Source organism: Dermochelys coriacea, chromosome 2 (assembly GCF_009764565.3).
Source record: "Dermochelys coriacea isolate rDerCor1 chromosome 2, rDerCor1.pri.v4, whole genome shotgun sequence".
NCBI classification, from domain to species: Eukaryota; Metazoa; Chordata; order Testudines; family Dermochelyidae; genus Dermochelys; species Dermochelys coriacea.
This window is the reverse complement of record NC_050069.1, coordinates 182,960,998-182,981,699: the sequence shown is the minus strand read 5'-3', so window position 1 is coordinate 182,981,699 and position 20,702 is coordinate 182,960,998. Positions and strand designations below refer to the sequence as shown.

The 20,702-nt window shown below is 43.1% G+C and overlaps 1 protein-coding gene and 1 long non-coding RNA gene across 3 annotated transcripts; one reads left to right on the top strand and one right to left on the bottom strand.

The window, feature by feature from the left end:
- Window positions 1–1,294: 1,294 nt before the first annotated feature.
- On the bottom strand, window positions 1,295–9,056 carry LSM5 (LSM5 homolog, U6 small nuclear RNA and mRNA degradation associated). Its single transcript, XM_038392862.2, has 5 exons — window positions 8,913–9,056; window positions 5,029–5,124; window positions 4,749–4,776; window positions 3,980–4,052; window positions 1,295–1,552 (listed from the first exon to the last, which is right to left on the bottom strand). The coding sequence occupies exons 1-5, from the start codon at window positions 8,956–8,958 to the stop codon at window positions 1,520–1,522; spliced, it is 276 nt and encodes a 91-aa protein (XP_038248790.1). The 5' UTR covers window positions 8,959–9,056; the 3' UTR covers window positions 1,295–1,519.
- On the top strand, window positions 8,694–18,855 carry LOC119852045. Of its 2 annotated transcripts, XR_006279220.1 has the most exons (4): window positions 8,696–10,058; window positions 14,183–14,533; window positions 14,651–14,721; window positions 17,997–18,855. It is a non-coding gene; the product is annotated as an uncharacterized LOC119852045 (long non-coding RNA). The 2 variants fall into 2 exon arrangements; XR_006279219.1 differs by having other exon boundaries at window positions 8,694–10,058; window positions 14,183–14,721.
- Window positions 18,856–20,702: the final 1,847 nt, after the last annotated feature.

Genomic DNA, 20,702 nt, shown 5'->3' with positions numbered 1-20,702 from the left:
GGATACAGCATGTGACAGAGACTCAAAATGAGGGGAAAAGTATTTCCGGAAAACTTTAAAATGCTCTGAGATTGTCAGGTAGCATAAATAACTTTCCAAGTTTCCTGATTATTTCCCATGTAAACAATTTTCAACAATACAAGTCCAAATTTGTGTGAAATGCAGGTATCTTTGGGATGATAGGTAACGATATCCTTCAAAATGAGGTACAGTTCAGAGGTATGTTTTGCACTAGCCTATTTTCAGTGTCAGGAGAGTGAAGACTAGGATAGTAACTATGAAGATAGAGAAGACTGAGAATTGTGCTGGCTGGAGCCAGTATCATTTAAAAGGAGTGAAGACAATTTTAGTAAATGAAAGAGAGAGTTTGGGATTAAATAGCATGCAAAGGTAATGTTCTGATCAACTGAAAGTTAGCACTTTCGTAAAATAATACATAGAATTAAACCATTGTCACAGAAGAGGCTGGAGGGGGAAGGACAGAGGAAGCCACTGAAGGTTTACTGTCACAGGCCAATCTAAGCAGGACTGACAAAAAAATAATTCACTCTCAAAACAAATACACCCTGAGAAGTTTTACTGAAATAAGGCCTTTCCCCATTTAAGACTAAACAAAGTTGCCCTCAGCTTACTTCAGCCAGAGTCCCAGCAGAGAGACCATGGCTCACCTCAGTCAGATAAAGAAGAAGGACATCATTTGCTTCAGCACAGTCCAGAAGAACAATTTCTCTGGCATACTTTCCAACCCTGGAGTCTCCTCCTTCACCACGCCCTTCCCGCTGATTCTCCTTCCCTTTTCTGGTGATACTAGGCAATTTATTAGTTACGTACACCAGGGTCCATCCCTCTCTCCTGCACATCTGTGTAGTAATGGCAGGCAGCTGTGATCTTTCTCCAAGGCAGGAGGAGACCAAAGGGAAAGAGTGTAAAGAAGGAATAAGCTGCAGTGGGCATACTTTAGAGCCAATCTCCATTTTTCTTGTCCATTGCATTAAAGACTGCACCGTTTTCTTACTTTATTTAGAAAAGCACTAACAAACATGGAATCACATCCAATGAGCTGAGCCCTCTGGGCCTAGAGGAAAAGCATCCAGAAGAATCTACTTACTGTTGAATGGTACTATTTTGAACCATATATAAGTGAGAATGGGCATACTTCGGAGCCACTTAGAGATTGAGTCTCAGCCTTAACTTTCTGATCTCAAGTGCCTTGTTTCTTCCTATTTTTTATTTTTAAAGATTATTATAACTGCAGATATCTTTTCTACTGCATTAAATAAAACCAACCAGCATATTTAACAAAAAGAAAATGTTTGTTTTATTCTGAACAGCAGATCAGTGTTTACAATAAAGTCATGATTTTAACTTACAAAGTCAGCATCAGCAATACATCTTCCCTGAATAGGAAATTTTACTTTTTATCGAATATCAACTTCAAAATGTAAACAAAAACTAAAAGCACTCCATTGAGATAACAGAACATATAACAAGAGTCTTCATAGATGACAAATGAATCAATTTACACTTCAGGTCCTTCTCCTCCAGGAACCAGCTGTATAAGAAAAGGACAATTTAAGAGATACAGTATGAAGAAACATAGTACACGTTTGATTTCAAGATTTAAAGTGAGAATTGTCAGATATGGCTTTGTACATATTTATTATTAAACACTACTGAAAATATGTTTACAACAGATGAAAAATTTAAAATACTAGAACATAACACACGTGTACCTTTATAGGTAAACTGACCCAATTTGAACTAAATCACCCCCTAATTCTACTCTTACAAAGAGCAGCTAAATAATCAGATAAAATGAGTGACATTACAGCTTTTATAAGATAGTGAAATGTGAACCTTCCTGTACTTGCTATTCTCCTATTCCTCTTAAATTTTCTAGCCTATATTGTATATCATTTATACCAGGGGTCTCAAACACACGGCTGGCGGGGCTATATCCTGCAGCCCGCCAAGTAACCCGTACCCCCCCGCCCAGGCCTACCTCCAGGCCAGGGGTGGGCAAACTACAGCCCCCCCCAGCACAACATCCCTGCAGCCCGGGGGGGCGGGGGGAGAGAAGGGGGCATGAACCAGAGTTGCCCTGGCTTCCAGGCACTGCCCCCCGCACTCCCATTGGCCGGGAAAGGGGAACCGCGGCCAATGGGAGCTTCGGGGAGGTACCTGGAGGAGCACCAAAAGCAGCGCACAGAGCCCTCTGCCCTCGCCCCCCCCCCCCCCCCCCCCGCAGGGGCATGGTTCCAGCTGCTTCCCGGACAGAGCGGGACCGGGGCCAGGGCCAGGGCGCCTGCCCTGGCCCCAATGCGCGCCGCTGCCACCCTGGAGCCGCTCTAGGTAAGTGGCACCGGGCCAGAGCCTGAACCCCTCCTGCACCCCGTCCCCCAACTCCCTGCTGCACCCCAACCCCCTGCCCTGAGCCCCCTGCCTGCACCCCAAACCTCTGCTGCACCTTAACCCTCTGCCACACCCTGCACTCCCTCCTTCACCCCAACTCCCTGCCTTGAGCACCCTGCTCCTCAATTCCCTGCCCTGAGCCCACACCCCACAGCCCCTGAGGGCAGGGAGGGGGCAGACTTGGGGTGGGGACTTCAGGGAAGAGGTTGGAATGGGGGCAGGAAAGGGGTGGGAAGAAGTGGGGCAGGGGCAGGGCCTCATGGAAGGGATGGAGTGGGGGCGGGGCCAGCAAGGGGTGTGTGTCAATGATGCACCCCTCAGGCCAATGCACTACTCCTCATGTGGCCCTCGTGGTCATTTGAGTTTGAGACCCCCTGATTTATACCATGACTGATCAGTACTTGAGCAGAACATTTACCAATGTAAATGTTCTCATTTTATATATGTATTTTAGCCAACAAGTCATGATGGAATAAAATTTTTCCTCACTCCAGTGGGAATCTGTTGCCACCAGATAAATGCATGCATAGATATGTTTCAGGAATGAGAAACCAAGGAATGTAGGAACATTCAACACAATAAAAAGGAATGTCTAGATAAAAAACTGCTACTAATTTTCTTTTCTTTGGCATTCAGTTGGTGAGAAGATTTTCAGTTTAAAAACACAATAGCACACTTTTAAAAGTAGGTAGACTATAAAGTTTGCTTCCTAAATGAGGAACAGTTTTTCTGCTCCTGTCTCCTCCTCCTCTTCTTCTTGTGTAGCAGCAGCCCCAAATAGAGGTATACAGCTTGGCTGCTCATTTTCAGCTGCTTTTATAAACAGACTTGCTTTGCAATGAAGAGCCTGGACATTCGCAGATGCAGTTGTAACAAATAGGCAAGACAGCACCATGTGCTCTCTTCAGAATACAGTTTAAGAGCTGATGCTTTAACTCAATAAATATTAAAGAAAGAAATGTAAAAAAAGATATAGGAACTATCATTTATTTTACTGACATTTCTCTCTAAGAAAAGAAACAAAAATTGAAGTAGTTTTTTTTTTCTTTAAAGACAATAGACAAAACAGATTACCATGATAGATATTTATTGTGCAGTCTTTAGTCCTTCAGGTCCTCATCCTACAACACTTAAGCAAGTACTTAGTCCCTCTGATTACAGTGGGCCTTAAGCTTCCCTGGTGAAAAATCAGGCCCATAGTCTCATAGCAAGCAATAGGAAAAATAAGATATTGGCTGCAGGATCAGACCTACAATAATTAATTACTGCTTCAGCCCTCATTCGCATGCATCAGAAGCATTATGTTTTAAGTTTACTGTACATTAAGATACAACTAAGTTCATGCTTATATTTTCACTTTTGTTTTCAAAACATAACATGGAACATGTGTAATCAAGAAATTTAAGACTAGGATTACAGTATGAGATTTCATAGGATTACTCTGTCAGAAAATGTGTTTAAAATTTAAAGTAAACATGAGTTCAATCTTACTTTAATGAATTAGTCAATAACTGAATTCCACATATACTAAGAACCAGTGCAAAAACAAGTAGTACACCTGACTTACCATTGTTATGTTATTTCCATTTAGCAAGATCTGATCTAATTTTGTGATTCTTCTTCCTTCAGGTGTGATTTCGCTGATCAAACATTAGGAAGAAAAATATTTAGTATATAAAGTTTACAAAATAAATCTGGATTTGTGGTAAGAGCTGTAGTTACACACGGCGCTATAACAGGCTGGGTTATTTACCAAGAGTAACACAGAATTTAGATGAATCACAATACAGTTTTGGGACACCCTCCACTGCCCTCAACATATGAAAAAGAGTTTCAACTGGCAACATGAATAACGTTGCAAGATAAGGAAACAAATGCCTTCTTATCCCAGACTACACCTACTTTTTAACTCTTTGTCTATGTGTCAAAGCAAACATTAAACTAATGGAGAATTCAACATGGAGTTCAGGGGAAAAAATCAAGGGTGCCAAACAGGAAATGTTAAAACATTTAATATGACAAAATGTGTGACAGTCATTCTGTGAGGCCGACTTCAATACCCAAAAAAATAAATTAAAAAAATCCTTAACCCGATTTTTAAGCACACTTAGCACCTGACTTTGCCACCTGCCACACAGCTATTTAAGAGCTGGCTGTACAGGATGAATCCCCATTGGATTATTTACAAATAGTTTAAATTTGAAGCCTAAAATTACTTAGTTGTGTCAAATCTTTTAAAGAGGTCAAAATGGTTTGCTTCCTAATTCAATATACCTTTTCTGTAAATGGGAAAGAAAAAAAAGCACACAGTAGCCACAAACAGAAGCAATACTTACAACTCTGTAACATCCTCTAACACCATATCTGAAGTCTACCATCAAGGAAAACAAAAAACTAAAATATCCTTGATTTAATAACTTTACCTGTATTTTCATTTTATAAAAATGGTGTGGCCTAATTTTTAAAATTTCAGCTAGTGTGGCATATTTATCCATGCAAAATGTAGAAGCATACATTCTAGCCACCCAATTCAAAATATCCAAACAAACAGCTAAATAATTAAGCTTATTCTAAAAAGAAGATTGGTAAATAGCAAATAATCCATTTAAAGGATACTGACGAAGTCATCAAATCCTAGGAGTGTGCCAACAATTTCTTTATCACTCTTCATCACAATGTGAATACGTGAACCTATACACTTGTCCACAAGCTCTGTAAATCAGAAAATATTTTATACAAGATTACAATCTAAATTTAAACATATACCAAATGGTCATCTTTTTTTAAACACATTCCTTTTAAAGAATATGTGGCAAAACTGTACACATTCAAAATGATTGCCAAGAATACTCAACTGTATATGCAAAAATAGTTTTTATTTTTATATCCGCTATTATACATAATGTGCATCCTAAGATATCCGTAAAACACCTACAACACATTGAGCACTATATATCGGCTTAGCAGAATTTAATTTTCACTTTTATAATTTTGACAGATGTTTATTTTTAAGCTTTTTATCTGTATTTTCACAGCTTTGCAAAGTTATGGGCTTTAAGCATTTCCCCCTACCCCAATTTTTAATCCATTTAAATTTTCACAGCTACAGTAAATTATGGGGGATCTGACAATTATTTAATGACAGACACTGAAATTTAAAAACTTAAAGCTTTATAATGTAAAAATAAATTGTCAAAATATACAAATATCCTTATATCAAACTCTAATAAGTTCTCAAGCAACATTTTTCTTACTTTGCCCTTGTAAATTTAAAGTATCGATGGAAATATTTTTTTCATTAGTTTGTGTACAGTGAAATCAATTTTTACCAATATTTACGGATAAAAATATAATCCTCTCAAGCTTAAGTATGTAGCAACTGACTTCGTAGTGAAGCTAGAATATTATTATTACTGTTCATCATCTGTTTTGGTAGTGCCCACAATGTGATAGGCACTTTCCAGGTATATCAATAATTTACATTTTCGGAACCTTCAACACATTTTCTGTCTGTATCCTATTAATCATAAACCAAATTTTCTTAATGTTCCTGATTCTAGGAAATCTTTGGGAGAAATATAATCTTACATAAGGAAAAGTTATTTTGAGAAAATATTTATTTCTGTAGGAGAAACTAATCAACCAACCATTGGTCAGCTGCCAAGAAATTGCTCACCGAGGTTACTTTTCCTCCCCCAGCAATACACTGTTTTTTGACATCACCATCTCTTTGCTTGAAAGAATGTTCCCACAACATTTTGCAGATTCAGTTTATTAAATGTTAAAAGAAAAGTTGCAACTTGTTTTGGTACTATACACAGTAGAACCTCAAAGTTACAAACACTTCAGGAAGAGAGATTGTTCATAACTCTGAAATGTTTGCAACTCTGAACAAAATGTTTTGGTTTACAAAAAAGTTTACAACTGAACACTGACTTAATATAGCTTTGAAACTTTACTATTAAGAAGAAAAATGCTGCTTTCCTTTTTTTTTTTTTAAAGTAGTTTACATTTAACACAGTACTCTACTGTATTTGGGTTTTTTGTTTTTTTTTTTTTTTTTTGTCTCTGTTGCTGCCTGACTGTATACTTCTGGTTCCAAATTAGGTGTGTGGTTGACTGGTCAGTTTGTAACTCTGAGGTTCTTCGGTAGTCACTCCACTCTCTTGTAACGATGTGTATGAGTATGTCTACACTAGAAATGCTACAATAGCACAGCTGCAGCACAGAGACTTACAGCAACTAAAGGGGTTTTCTTACATTGTTATAGTAAATCCACTTCTCTGTGAGCCTGTAGCTAGGTCAATGGAAGAATTCTTCTGTTGATCTAGCACTGTCTCTACAATGGGGTTCAGGTTGGCTTAACTCTCTCGCCAGGGCTGTGACTATTTCACACCCCGAACAATATAGCTAGGTTGACCTAAGTTTTAAGGGCAGACCAGGCATAAGTCACTTAAAAAAAATTAAATATAACATGGAGACAAGAGATTTCTCTTACTTGGCCATTAACAAAAGCCTTAACCCTGCAATCAGATTCACCCTGGGAAATCCCTTTGCCCATGCAGAGCCCTACTTACATCAATGGGTATATCGCACTGGAAAATAAAAGTGTACACTTAACTCCAGTTAAACTAGCAGTGAACTCTTGGCAACTCAATATTTAACTCTGATTAGCAGTTTCAATTAAAGGTTATAGGGGAGCCTGGGGTTAAACTCAAACTAGTCTGGTCTACACTAGAAAATTAGGTCCATTAAACTACTTTGGTCTGCAGTATGAAAAATCCACATCCCTGAACAGCGTTAAGGCAACCTAAGTCCATTGACCTAGCTACCGCTCTCAGGGCAAGTCTACATTGATATTACTTATGTTGCTTAAGGGTGTGAAAAAACCTGTAATTTGCATCGCTCAGTAACCTAAGCACTATCCATACCAGTGCTATGACAGTGGGAAAGACTCTCCCACCGACACAGCTTCCGCCTCTCACAAAGATGGAGTAATTATGCCACTGGGAGAGCTCTCTCAGCGGTGCACGTGCATCAGAGCAGCTGTGCCAACGTAGCTTCTAGTTAGGGCTAGTCTACTTTGGCAGCACTTTAACATGGTTTGTGTAGTCAGGGCAGAGCACTGGGAGAGAGCTCTCCCAGCACTCTAAATAACCACTTCCACAAGGGGCGTGGCTCCCAGCGCTGGTGCACTGTCTACACTGGCGCTTTACAACACTGCTGCATGGGGGGGGCAGGTTTTTTTTTTTCACATCCCCTAAGCGAGAAAGTTGCAGCACTGTAAAATGCCAGTGTAGACAAGCCCTTAGACTAGCCCTCAGGGAGGTGGTTTATCTACAGCGATGGGAGAACTCCTCCCTTTGGGATAGATAGTGTCCACTCTGAAGCGTTTTAAGTGTAGACAAGTGCCGAGTTGATGAGTCTTCAGGCAGGTCTCTACACGTGTAGCTGGGGGTATGATCCCCAACAGGAAGAGAGACAGCTGCACTAAATCTCAACAAGTTAAAATTGGAGCGTAGCCCGTAGCCGGGCACCCCACAGACTGCACGGGGACTCCGACTGCCGCAGCGAGGGAGCTGGGCCAGAGTTGGCGGCTGGGTCTCCTCGAGCTGGGAATCGCGGCCCCGGCTCCCGGAGGAGCCGGTCTGCCCCTCACGGCTAGCGGCGGCACCCGAGTTAAGAACATGCTGGGGGGCACTGCAGACACGCCGGATGGGGGGGGGGGCTCCAGCAACATCCACCCCCACCTGGCAGCGCCATCCCTAGCTAGTCTGCGGCCCTATGCAGCCCCCTGACGGGGGGCAGGCCCCAGGCCTCTGCGGGGGGATGGGCTGGCTTGGGGGGCAGGAGGGAACCCCCCTCCTCCCCCGCACTCACCGGCGGCGGGGCTGGGTGGCTGCACTTCCCGCCGCCGGTGAGTGTAGGCCCGGACCTGCTGCAGAGCTCAGGGGCGGCCTGGGGAAGCGCCGGAGCAAGGGCTAGAGCAGCACGCAGCGGCGCGGGGCACCGGGAAACGCGGCGCCCCCAGGGAGCGGGGTACTTTGCGTCTGGGGAAAGGCAGCCCTGCCGGCACGCGCCGCTTCTGGTGCGGCAGATGCTGCCAGGCCTCAGCCCAAGCTGCACCGCCGCTGGAAGGCTCCCCGCTGAAGAGCCGGGGGAGGGACACACCTGCCGTCAAGCTGGGCCCGGGGGGGGGGGGGGGGAGGAGGCGCGCGCTCTCCTACAGGCGGCACGACGCCAAGAGCGAGCGAGCGCGCGCGCGCGCGCTGCCCCTCCCGCCCGGGAGCTGTGGGGTGGGCGGGCCCCCGGCCTTGAGACGTCACCGCCCTGCAAGTTCCCTCTTCTTTCAAACGGCACCAAGGGGCCCCGAGACCCGCCCCCAACCCGCTCGGGAGGGGAGCCCAGCGTCACCGACAGCAGCCTAAACACGGAGTCCGCGCCGACCCCGGACCGGAGAAACCCAGGACCCCCTGTCCCTGGGCGGGGGCGCTAGTTACCGAGGGGCAGGAGCTGAGACGGGTTGGTAGTCGCGTTGGCCGCCATATTGAAACCAGACCTAACCAATCGCCGCTATCGGAAGAGAGGGCTGACGGGTGGCGGCGGGTGAATAGCGCTCGGAGCTCCCTCCGCCAGCAGCCCTAGCCAATGGATGGCAGAGTAATCGTGCTCCCGCGGAGTCGTAGCTGGGGGCGGCTGCGGGGCAGGTGCCACCAGGGCCTGATTTGCGGAGCTGCTGAGCGCTCCTCCGCCGCCTCCTTCCAGATTCAATGGCAAACGCAGGGGCTTTGACCATGAGGCTCCAAATTAGGGTTGGCTCTTGTCCAGGCTCTCCCAGGACAGTCCCTTTTTTGGTGGTAGCTGCCCTGGGAAATCCGCAAAGGTGCTGGATATACCCTGCCACCAGCTGTCCGGTTTGATGGGCTCCGGGTCCTCCTGGATGGCCCAGGTTTTTTTCCGCACAGGTGGCAATGGTACATCAAATGGTCTGGTCTACGCTAGGAATTTCCATTGGTATAACTACATCTCTCAAGAGACGTATCTAAACTGACTTCACTCTCCCTCCCCCCCCAGTGTGGACAGCACTAGGTTGACAGAAGGATTCTAGCAACCACCTCTCAGGGAGGTGGTGTAGGCAAGGCCTAAACAACAATGTCATTGTGGCCTTAACTCTGCACTCGCTAGCATCAATACCATATTATAACAGAGTGCCAGCTCTGCTCTAAGTTTCGGTTAAGCATCACTTTCCGTTTAAAAGTTGACTCTTCTAAGAGTCCAAAAATTCTTGTGCTTACTAGATTGGCTTGAAATTTGGTGTGCCTCGTAGTTTTCTGTAATGTTACTGGTACAAATTTGGGATCATTTGACTATGGGGTTCCTGAGATACAGCATCTACTATTTACAAAATCAACTAATTCTTCCAACTTTTTTGCCCTCATCTAGGGCTGAGACTATGGCTCTGATCCTCCCTAACCTGTCACTCGGGATTTATTTCAGCTAGTGGATGGCACCCACTGCCCCTCTGGGATGGTATCTTGAAGAAGTTATTCGGAGTTGTTACAAAAATAGGTGGAGCCACAAAGAATGAAATGTGCACATGCCCATGCAGCAAAACTAGGACCCTGCTGAAACAAGACGGTTCCCAGGTAGGCTGTTGCTCCAACAGCTGGGTAGTTTAAAGGAATATGCTGTGGCTATTGAACCTAAGCTGCACCCATGCGCTGTGAATTTAAACTCTGCCTTTGTCAGAAATCTAAGAATGATCAGTGGGAATGTTACTACCATTTGTCTGCATCAAAGTGGTTTTATACTTTTGGGAAATGGGCTCTGAGTAGTACAGCTATTTTAGAAGTTACTCCATTTTCTGGAGGGACCCTCTCCCTGACCCTCTTATGTGAGCTGACATTTGGAGGAGCCATGCCTTTCTGAGGGAGTCTGAGCCCCTTCCCCTCCCCCCTCACGTGAGATCCTCTCCTTAACTCCCTTCTGCCTCTGTGTGTCCGGATCTGGGAGGACCCTACCCCTCTGGATGGAGAGCTGAGAACAGGAATGTTTGGAGCACATGAGGAGGTGAAGAGTTGAGAACTGACAACATGCTTAGTGCATAGGACAGGTTCACAAGTACTGACACTGAGGAGCGGCATGAGAACACCCTCTGAGATGAATGGTGCAGTTCATACATCTCAGACCTACTATTTCAAGCTATATTTATCTCTATGGGATGTTCTCATTCTGCTGAGAAAATCTAATTGAGATGAATGGGCTACTTCTCACCTCTCAGCCTCCTGTGCTGCAGATGGATAGGGAGAGGCTGCTCCCCATATACTGGGCCCAGGTTTGAGGTAGGACTCTGCATCCATTCTTCTGCCCCTTGGTGTCTCTGACTGGTATAGGCACACTTCACAGCCCCACAACTTTCCCACCTCTCCGTGGCCCCTCCAAGCTTATGAGAGGCATGGAGTGGCAAGGAGGAAAGTTGAGTTGGGGGTGCTGGGGGAAAGGGTCAAAGTGAATCATTCTTCTTGATCAATTCCAGTGGCTATTGCCAACTCCTGGGAGAGCAGAGTGAAGACTGTGTTGCACGGGGAAGCATAACTTTGTATTTCCTAATTTTCAGAGTTTTTACATTTGTGTCACCTTAAGTTTTCATTTCTTGGTTTTCAGAAGCTTAAGTTATGCATTCTCCACATTCTGTTAGGGCACGAGAGACCACTGGGCAACCTTAACTCTGCATTAGCCAAGTTTTTTGGTCATTTAATTTGGTTAGCACTAACAATATGCATGTACACAAACTATAAACAATCCCAACTCAAAAAGAGTTTACAAGCTAAAGATGGACACAGGTGCCCCATCTTGGATTGGCATCCAAAGTGGCAATGCTTGTAGTGTGATGATGGTACTAAATATTGTGACTAGTCCTATTGACTCTGAGGTGCTGCACCTCAGGAGTTGTGGATGCTCAGCTAATTTTAACAGCAGAACCAAGCAGACAACGCAAGTGTGGGAGAAAGGGTGCAGTGAAAGGCACTTTTTTAACCTTTCCTACTTTCTTGTATGTGTGAAACTTCATTTTTCATTCTTTTTTATGTTGTTGTTTTTAAACCTTGCCTTGTCCACACTAGAAAGTTTACCAGCAAAAGTTCAGCCAATACAATGTCAACAACAAAACTATTTCAGCAGTGTGTTCACGCTTGACTGTTGATGCCAGTGCATTCTGTCCAGACAGTGTCAATTTGTACTGCAGAAGGCATACTGCACTGTAGGAAGCCATCCCAGTGTTTTCCATGCCATCTTCAGGCATACTGCCTTGTGGGAAATCATACTGTATTGTGGGATACCTACGCACTTCTTATGGAATTGTAGGAATTTAGAGTTAATTTTCACACAATTTTCTCTCTGTTGACATATATACTTAAGTTTAAGCATTTGAACAGTCCCACTGATGTTATGGGATTACTCATGTACTTAATGCTCAGCTTGTGCAGGATAGGAGCCTTTGTTTGTACTTTTGTATTTTTTCCAACATTTGCCTCATTGCCTTTTTCTGTAGTTTTAACAAAGTTGTAGACTTTTTCTAATGATCTTTTTTGTTTGTTTTTTTTAACTGCTGCCTCTTTGACTATTTTTAATATCCAAGTAGAAATGTTGTATCTGTATAAAGCAAGTTTTGACTTCCTCATACTCGGTAGAACATGCAGACATACTATTGAACTCCACTCTCTGCTATCACTAACTTCCTTGTCCTTCCTCCCCTCCATTTCCCTTATACACTGGTGGCTGTCTCACCAGTCCAAAGAGAAATGAATGACACACACAAGTCTATTTCAGGCCCTTATCTCAGGGCACAATGTGTTGTTTAAACACAAAACTCAAAGAATTCCCCTGACCAATATAGACTAGCTCTCAGAGGCTTTTTCCTGACCAGCCTCCCACTCTATAGAACAATGCTCACAATTCTCCTTTCTGCTCACTATCTGCTCTTCAATTCCAGAAGGCAATTTTTTTGTTTTTATCACATGCTGTCCATCATGTGACCCTTTTGCTCTCATTTCATTCATCTGGGGAGGTGAGTTAAGCCTGGCACATGTGCACTGAGTCCCAACTCCTCTAAAAGCCAGCTCATCCTGTGATATGCCCTATCTCCATACATATAATTTGTCTAAACTAGAACCAAATACAAATTCTACACTAATTAATTCTGCAAATGGTCACACTACTAGCAAATAAGCAGAATTACGTGCAAAAGTATATTCCAAAGTCATTTGCAGTGGAAAAGCTGAAGATAAAATTCTGCTGAATTTAAGCCTTTATCTGAGAAATAGAAATGTATGTTTGAGACTTCAACTAAGAGAATATTAGAGTGGATGTGGAAATGTGTTTCTAATCAGAGAAATTTGATTTAAAGCATATCCATTAAAGAAGCATCACGGCAAATAAAAAAGGGTTGGCAATTCCTGGTTGTCATTAGTTATGAATGCAGTAACAGATAAAGAAAGTCCCTCTAATTATTGTGCCAATGGTATAGTAGCAGTCAATATTATTAAAATCTGACAGCTAACCATAAGAGGGCTATGGTTAACATATGGTTAATTACAGGTTTCAGAGTAGCAGCTGTGTTAGTCTGTATTCGCAAAAAGAAAAGGAGAACTTGTGGCACCTTAGAGACTAACAAATTTATTTGAGCCTAAGCTTTTGTGAGCTACAGCTCACTTCATCGGATGCATTTGGTGGAAAATACAGAGGGGAGATTTATATACACACACAGAGAACATGAAACAATGGGTTTTATCATACACACTGTAAGGAGAGTGATCACTTAAGATGAGATCACGCTCCTTACAGTGTGTATGATAAAACCCATTGTTTCATGTTCTCTGTGTGTGTATATAAATCTCCCCTCTGTATTTTCCACCAAATGCATCCGATGAAGTGAGCTGTAGCTCACGAAAGCTTAGGCTCAAATAAATTTGTTAGTCTCTAAGGTGCCACAAGTACTCCTTTTCTTTATATGGTTAATTGTGTTGTTTGTATATTAGCTATGCACAGAGTGAGTAAATTCCATAAGGAAGGTGCACTTTGCAGGTGTCTGTAACTGTTCCAATTGTGTATATCACAGCATCCACCTCCCTTCCTCTTTCATAAGTACATGGGTACAAAATTAATAGGACAAGCTGCAGAATATGCAGAGAATATGGCAAGCAAGTTGCTTTAAAATATAGCAGCAGGCTCCCTATTTTATTACATGGCCTGGCTTTTTGCAGAAGAATTTTTTATCCTTTCTATTGCCTCACATAGCAGGAAAGAGAATTTTGAACAATGACAAAAATCTCATTCGGAAACAATAATTAGGATTTATCCAATGTCTACATCACAAAATGCATACTAGTGAGAGCAGTTTCAAACTTCGTTTCTTTGCTGTATTGAATATGAAAAGTAGGTATTCCCCTGCCCTTTTTGTAGTATTGAGTGGTGTAGCTCATCACTGAAGGAGACAGTGGCTAATATTTCATATCACTTTTCTTTCTTGAAATTATACTAACAATCAAAAAAGTGAGACAGAAAAGGCCTAATAACTAATCATTTGGCTGCCAGGGCAGATTGTTCCCTACAGACTTTTGTTCCCTAAAGTATATTTTATATATAATAGAACTTCTGTTGAAGCTGAGAAATATTATATAATTATAGGCTTTAATCTATTGTTATTGTCTGAGCCCTTGGGTATTGTGTTAATGCTGAGATTTTCCTGAAACATTTTTTTTTGTGCTTTTAGAAAGAGAGTCCTTTCATCTGATTTCCACAAAGAAGCTTAACGACTGAGAGCGTGTGTGATGCTCTGTACCTCGGGGAAACACCCTACACCCCCATGTTCATCTTTATAAAATGATTGTGTGGTATCCAATGCAAAGTTTGTCATGTTGGGTGTCTTCAGAAGACTCATGATGCAGGCAAAACTCTCTGAGAGCTGAAAGGCAGTTCATACCTCATCATGGCATGTTTGGGACAAACCTACCCCAGCCTCACAGGAACAAAGGACGCTGGCCTAGACATCAACAAAATAATCTGTTGGGCTATCGAGGGAGTCACCCCCCCCTTCCTTTGGTCAGTTTGGGACTACAATGAGGTAATGCTCACCTGACTCTGGGGTGGGGGGCAAAGCCAAGAGGGAAGAAAGGACGTGATAAAAGGGAGATACATTTGCCATGCTCTCTCTCTTTCTCTCTTCCGCCTACACCTACAGACACCACACCAAGCGACTGAAGCGCTGATCAAAGGGGAGAGCCTGGCTGAAGAGCAACTGGCCAGCCTGTGGTGAGAACCTAAGTTTGTAAGGGCATTAAAAGTGTTAAGGTCAGCTTAGAATGCGTTTTGCTTTTATTTCATTTGACCAAGTCTGACTTGTTATGCTTTGACTTATAATCACTTAAAATCTATCTTTGATATTAATAAAGCTGTTTGTTTATTCTACCTGAAGGAGTGGATTTGGTTTGAAGCATGTCAGAGACTCCCCTTGGGATAACAAGCCTGGTACATATCAATTTCTTTATTAAAATGGTGAACTCATATAAGCTTGCAGTGTCCAACGGACATAACTGGACTCCGCAAGACGGAGGTTCCTAGGGTTGTGTCTGGGACCAGAGATATTGGCTAGTGTCATTTGGTTGCACAATGCAAGGAGCAGCTTACACGCCAGAGGCTGTGCATGAACAGCCCAGGAGTGGGGGTTCTCATAGCAGAGCAGGGTAAGGCTGGTTCCCATAGTAAAGAATTGAAGTGACCTACCAGATCACAGGTCCAGACAACAACAAAGGGAATGTCACAGCCTGATCCTGCAGCCCTGAATGACAATTTTGCTATTGACTTCAGTGGAATATGTTCTGACCTTAAGAGAAAGCAGTTTGGTGGTGCCCTGAAACCTGGAACTCCTAATTTTTAATTTTGTCTCTGACACTGAATTTCTCTGTGGCCTTTGACAAGCCACTTCACCTCTCTGCCTCATTTCCTCTATCTGTAAAGAGATAATACTTAATAACCTGGGACTCTATTGTAAGAATTGTGGACTTGTTCTTGTATCCTTTACACATTTAATAGTCTCAAGTAAACAGACTGATTGAATTGAATGTTATTACTCATGTAAAGACTATTCAAATGACTGAGGAGCTGCAGGATGAAGCCCTGCTTAGTTATTGCTTATAAAGCAACACTTTGAAGATCTAAATATTATATAAAGATGTCATTATTGAAGTTTATTATCAATTTTTTTTAGTCTTCAGGAAGACTTACCATTCATGATCTTACCTGTAGAGACTAAAAAAGAATCTCACATCAACTGTCTCTCATCAGCTTATGGCAGTGATTCTCAACTGTGGTCCATCACTTCTTCAGGGAAAGCCCCTGGCAGGCCGGGTCACTTTGTTTACCTGCCACGTCCGCAGGTTCGGCTGGTCACGGCTCCCACAGTTTGCTGCTCCAGGCCAATGGGGGCTGCGGGACGCCAAGAAGGCCAATGGCATTTTGGGCTATATAAGTAGGGGCATTGCCAGCAGATTGAGGGACGTGATCTTTCCCCTCTATTCGACATTGGTGAGGCCTCATCGGGAGTACTGTGTCCAGTTTTGGGCCCCACACTACAAGAAGTATGTGAAAAAATTGGAAAGCGTCCAGCGGAGGGCAACAAAAATGATTAGAGGACTGGAACACATGGCTTCTGAGGAGAGGCTGAGGGAACTGGGATTGTCTAGTCTGCGGAAGAGAAGAATGAGGGGGGATTTCATAGCTGCTTTCAACTACCTGAAAGGAGGTTCCCAAGAGGATGGATCTAGATGGTTCTCAGTGATAGCAGATGACAGAACAAGGAGTAATGGTCTCAAGTTGCAATGGGGGAGGTTTAGGTTGGATATTAGGAAAAACTTTTTCACTAGGAGGGTGGTGAAGCACTGGAATGCGTTACCTAGGGAGGTGATGGAATCTCCTTCCTTTGAAGTTTTTAAGATCAGGCTTGACAAAGCCCTAGCTGGGATGATTTAGTTGGGGATTGGTCCTACTTTAAGCAGGGGGTTGGACTAGATGACGTCCTGAGGTCCCTTCCAACCCTAATATTCTATGATTCTGTATAACCTCAGATGTGCAACAGTCTCTTCTGAAAATAGCAGATGTTGGTGAAGAACAAAAGGAGAAATTTGTGAGAGGTGTACTTGATTCTGATGGGACATGTAGCTTCTTCAATCCAGTCAAGAAATTTTGAAGCAAAACATTTGCTGACATGGCCAAGAAGACCAAATTTAAATTTGGCAAGGGCAGAACAATCACAGAAGCTCAGTCCAGAAATTGTTTTCCACAGACCCCTGTCCTTAGCAAGATGCAGAGATGATGTTTCAATGGCAATTGTTTTTAGTCACCGAATAGGACCTATGCCTATGTCTCTCTTCCATGCTGATGGAACAATGAGAAGAACAGACGAACGTGAATTAGAGTGTCAGCTGGAAGCTCAAACTGAAAGAATTCATCAGCTAAGATGGGGGTGGCCAACCTGTGGCTCTGGAGCCACAAGCGGCTCTTCAGAGGTTAATATCCAGTTCTTTGTATAGGCACTGGCTCCGGGGCTGGAGCAACAGGCACCAACTTTCCAATGTGCTGGGGGGTGCTCACTGCTCAACCCCTGGCTCTGCCACAGGCCCTGCCCCCACTCTATCCCTTTCCGCCCCCTCCCCTGAGCCTGCAGTGCCCTCACTCCTCCCCCCTCCCCAGAGCCTCCCAGCTTATCAGGAGGTGGGGGGGAGGGAGCGGGAGGCGTTGATCAGCGTGGCTGCTGGTGGGTGGGAGGTCCTGGGAGCGGGGGAGGAGGGGCAGCTGATGTGGGGTTGCTGACTTATTATTGTGGCTCCTTGGCAATGTACACTGGTAAATTCTAGCTCCTTTTCAGGGTCAGGTTGGCCATACCAGAGCTAAGAGCATGTAACAAAGAAACCACAGTGTACATCAGAGATGTAATGGTTGTCATACAAACCATGGCTGGAGACAAAATGCACATATTTGATGAATTGGTGACTAAAAGGATTTGACAAAGCTAATTCTGTAATCGGAGTCTTTGACAGATATAACAGAAACTCTGTGAAAACAGCAGAAAGACAGTGCCAGGCAGGATCTAAGGTTTGTGGAAGAAAAATGCAGTCTTCATTCTTATGTTGTTTGCAACAAGCAAGAGACAGTTTATTCTCAAGCAATTGCAAGGAGGAGAGTGTGCATGGATAGGGATTCCCCCTTCCTAGGCAGATCTCCGCCCGATAAACAATAAGAGCAAGCATTTATATCTTTTGTTACATACAATAATGATCAACTGCTGCGTCTTGTTTATACATATTCCTTCCTGACATCTTACTTTTTCTCAGCAGCTCCTGCTACAGTCTGCGTTCCATTCTTATCCAACACAAAGTCAAAACAGCATCTCTTACAGTTTTCCCACTCGCTTCCCATTCGCCCAGGCTCTGCCTTAAAGTCTCACATTATTAGCGTTAGAGTTAACCTGACTCTTACTCTATTCCTAAGAAACTAAAATGTCTGCCTTTATCCCTTTTTTACTTCCACAGGTTGGATGAAAGAAATACCAGGTTGCTGGAGGACGCTCTATGCCTCCATGGAAAAAGTTTTTAAATGTGGTATCCAACAGTTACTTGTAAAATTCCTCTGTGACTATATGGTTCAAAATGCACCTGAGAGTGTGCAAGCTTACCCAGAACAAGAACTTCTTCTTGCTGGAGCCTTTTGCAATGGTGAAGTAGCAAAATCCATTACCGATAGAAAGTGTAGGGAGTTGAAAAAGCCCAAGAATTGTACAGTACTCAAGAGGAAGTGGACAGAAGGATACTTCTGCATGCTTTATGTGCCATATGGCTTTTGGGTCTCTTGGTGTCAAAGAAACCATAGGTTTCAGAGTAGCAGCCGTGTTAGTCTGTATTCGCAAAAAGAAAAGGAGTACTTGTGGCACCTTAGAGACTAACAAATTTATTAGAGCATAAGCTTTCGTGAGCTACACCTCACTTGAGCTGTAGCTCACGAAAGCTTATGCTCTAATAAATTTGTTAGTCTCTAAAGTGCCACAAGTACTCCTTTTCTTTTTTTAAAGAAACCATAGTAATTAGGTCTGCTAATACAGATGTCTTGGCTATTGCTGTTCTCTATTTTCCAAAAATGGAACACCTAGATAACATGTGGATTAAAACAGACACCATGACCAGCACAACTGATGATCATTTCTTCATACCCACACATGCAATTTGTGGCACACTCACTCTTGACTTCTGCAACTTACTTCCTGTTATATACATTAACAAGATATGATTGTGATGCTCTGTACCTTGGGGAAACACCCAGGACCCCCATGTTCATCCTTGTAAAATGATTATGTGGTATCCAATGCAAAGTTTGTCATGTTGGGTGTGGAAGGCTCATGATGCACTGAGCATTGCTGTTATAGTGATGTTATAGTAATTGTTGTTACAGTAATGTTATAGGTTATAATTTCATGTGCATAGTTATGAAACTGAAATGTATCCTCATGGCTTAAAATAAGCCCAGGCAAAAACTCTCCAAGAGCAGAGAGACAGTTCATACCTCATCAGGGCATGTATGGGACAAAACCAGCCCAGCCTCACAGGAACAAAGAACGCTGGCCTAGGTAGCAACAAAATTATCTGTGGGACTCTCAAGTGAGTCACCCCCCTTCCTTTGGTCAGTTTGGGACTGCGATGAGGTAATGCTCACCTGACTCTGAAGTGGAGGGCATGAAGCCAAGAGAGAAGAAAGAATATGATAAAAGGAAGATATGTTTGCCATGCTCTTCTTCTCTTTTCCACCTACATCTACAGACACCACACCAAGCGACTGACGCGCTGATCAAAGGGGAAAGTCTGGCTGAAGAGCAACTAGCCAGCCTGTGGTGAGAAGCATCCAACTTTGTAAGTGTATTGAAAGTGTTAAGATCAGCTTAGAATGCATTTTGTTTTTATTTCATTTGACCAAATCTGACTTGTTATGCTTTGACTTATAATCACTTAAAATCTATCTTTATAGTTAATAAATCTGTTTGTTTATTCTACCTGAAGCAGTACGATTGATTTGAAGTGTGTCAGAGACTCCCCTTGGGATAACAAGCCTGGTACATATCAATTTCTTTGTTAAATTGACGAAGTCATATAAGCTTGCAGCGTCCAGGGGGCATAACTGGACACTGCAAGATGAAGGTTCCTAGAATTGTGTCTGGGACTGGAGAGATTGGCTAGTGTCATTTGGTTGCACAATCCAAGGAGCAGATTACATGCCAGAGGCTGTGCGTAAACAGCCCAGTAGTGGGGGTAAGGCTGGCTCCCAGAGTCAAGGATTTGAGTGACCTAACAGATCACTGGTCCAGATAACATCAGGGGGGAACATCACAATGATTCTGTGTCATTCCTATTTGGTATCGGGGGGAAAAAAATCTGTGTTTCATGTCAAACTAAGGGAATTTACTTGTCAAATTGAAAGAGAGCATTGGACAAGTCAGAATTTCTGCAGCAAGGAGATTGGTAGCACTGCTGTATGACCACAGCAAGGGGGAGAAAAAAACCAAAGAGACCTGAATTACTTGTGCTTCAACCTAGCCATCATAAAGGATAAGTTGCTGGCCAAACTCCCACCATGTGAGGACACTTTTGAAGATTATGTCAAAACATCTTGGCAAACAAAGATTTGGATGTCTTCACATGTTGGTAAACAAGATTTTGGATCACTATTGCAACATGGATGGGAAAATGTGGATGATGAATTACTTCCTGTATTCTTCAAGGGCCCAATCGCTTCTGAGCTTCTTCAAGACCTTATTTGTGCCTGTAGCAGTAGGGACTTGCTGCACAATCAACTATGTCTGTAGAACTATGTACATGCCAAGTTCAAGGCAATGAAAACAGTGGAAACCCATGCACTCTCAACAAAGATCATGATAATGATAATGATGGTAACTAGAAATGTTACCAGTCTTATTATTTTTCAATGATTCCTGTACACTGATTATTTGCATATGTTTTATCCTTTAGATAGCTGCTGTGATGCGTTGAGCTCACAAAGAAACCCAATTTTATGCCTTGAAATAATATATAGCATCACCCACTTAAAATAAAAAGAAAAGGGGTACTTGTGGCACCTTAGAGACTAACACATTTATTTGAGCATAAGCTTTCATGAGCTACAGCTCACGCATCCGCTGAAGTGAGCTGTAGCTCACGAAAGCTTATGCTCTAATAAATTTGTTAGTCTCTAAG

Bases quoted from the DNA above. Each gene is read 5' to 3' on its own strand.
- LSM5 (XM_038392862.2), bottom strand. From the start codon at position 8,958: ATGGCGGCCAACGCGACTACCAACCCGTCTCAGCTCCTGCCCCTCG. The intron at 4,777-5,028 runs GTATCCTTTAAA...GGTAGACTTCAG, and splicing joins AGGATTTGATGACTTCGTCA to ATATGGTGTTAGAGGATGTT. The intron at 4,053-4,748 runs GTAAGTATTGCT...ATGTTTGATCAG, and splicing joins TTAGAGGATGTTACAGAGTT to CGAAATCACACCTGAAGGAA.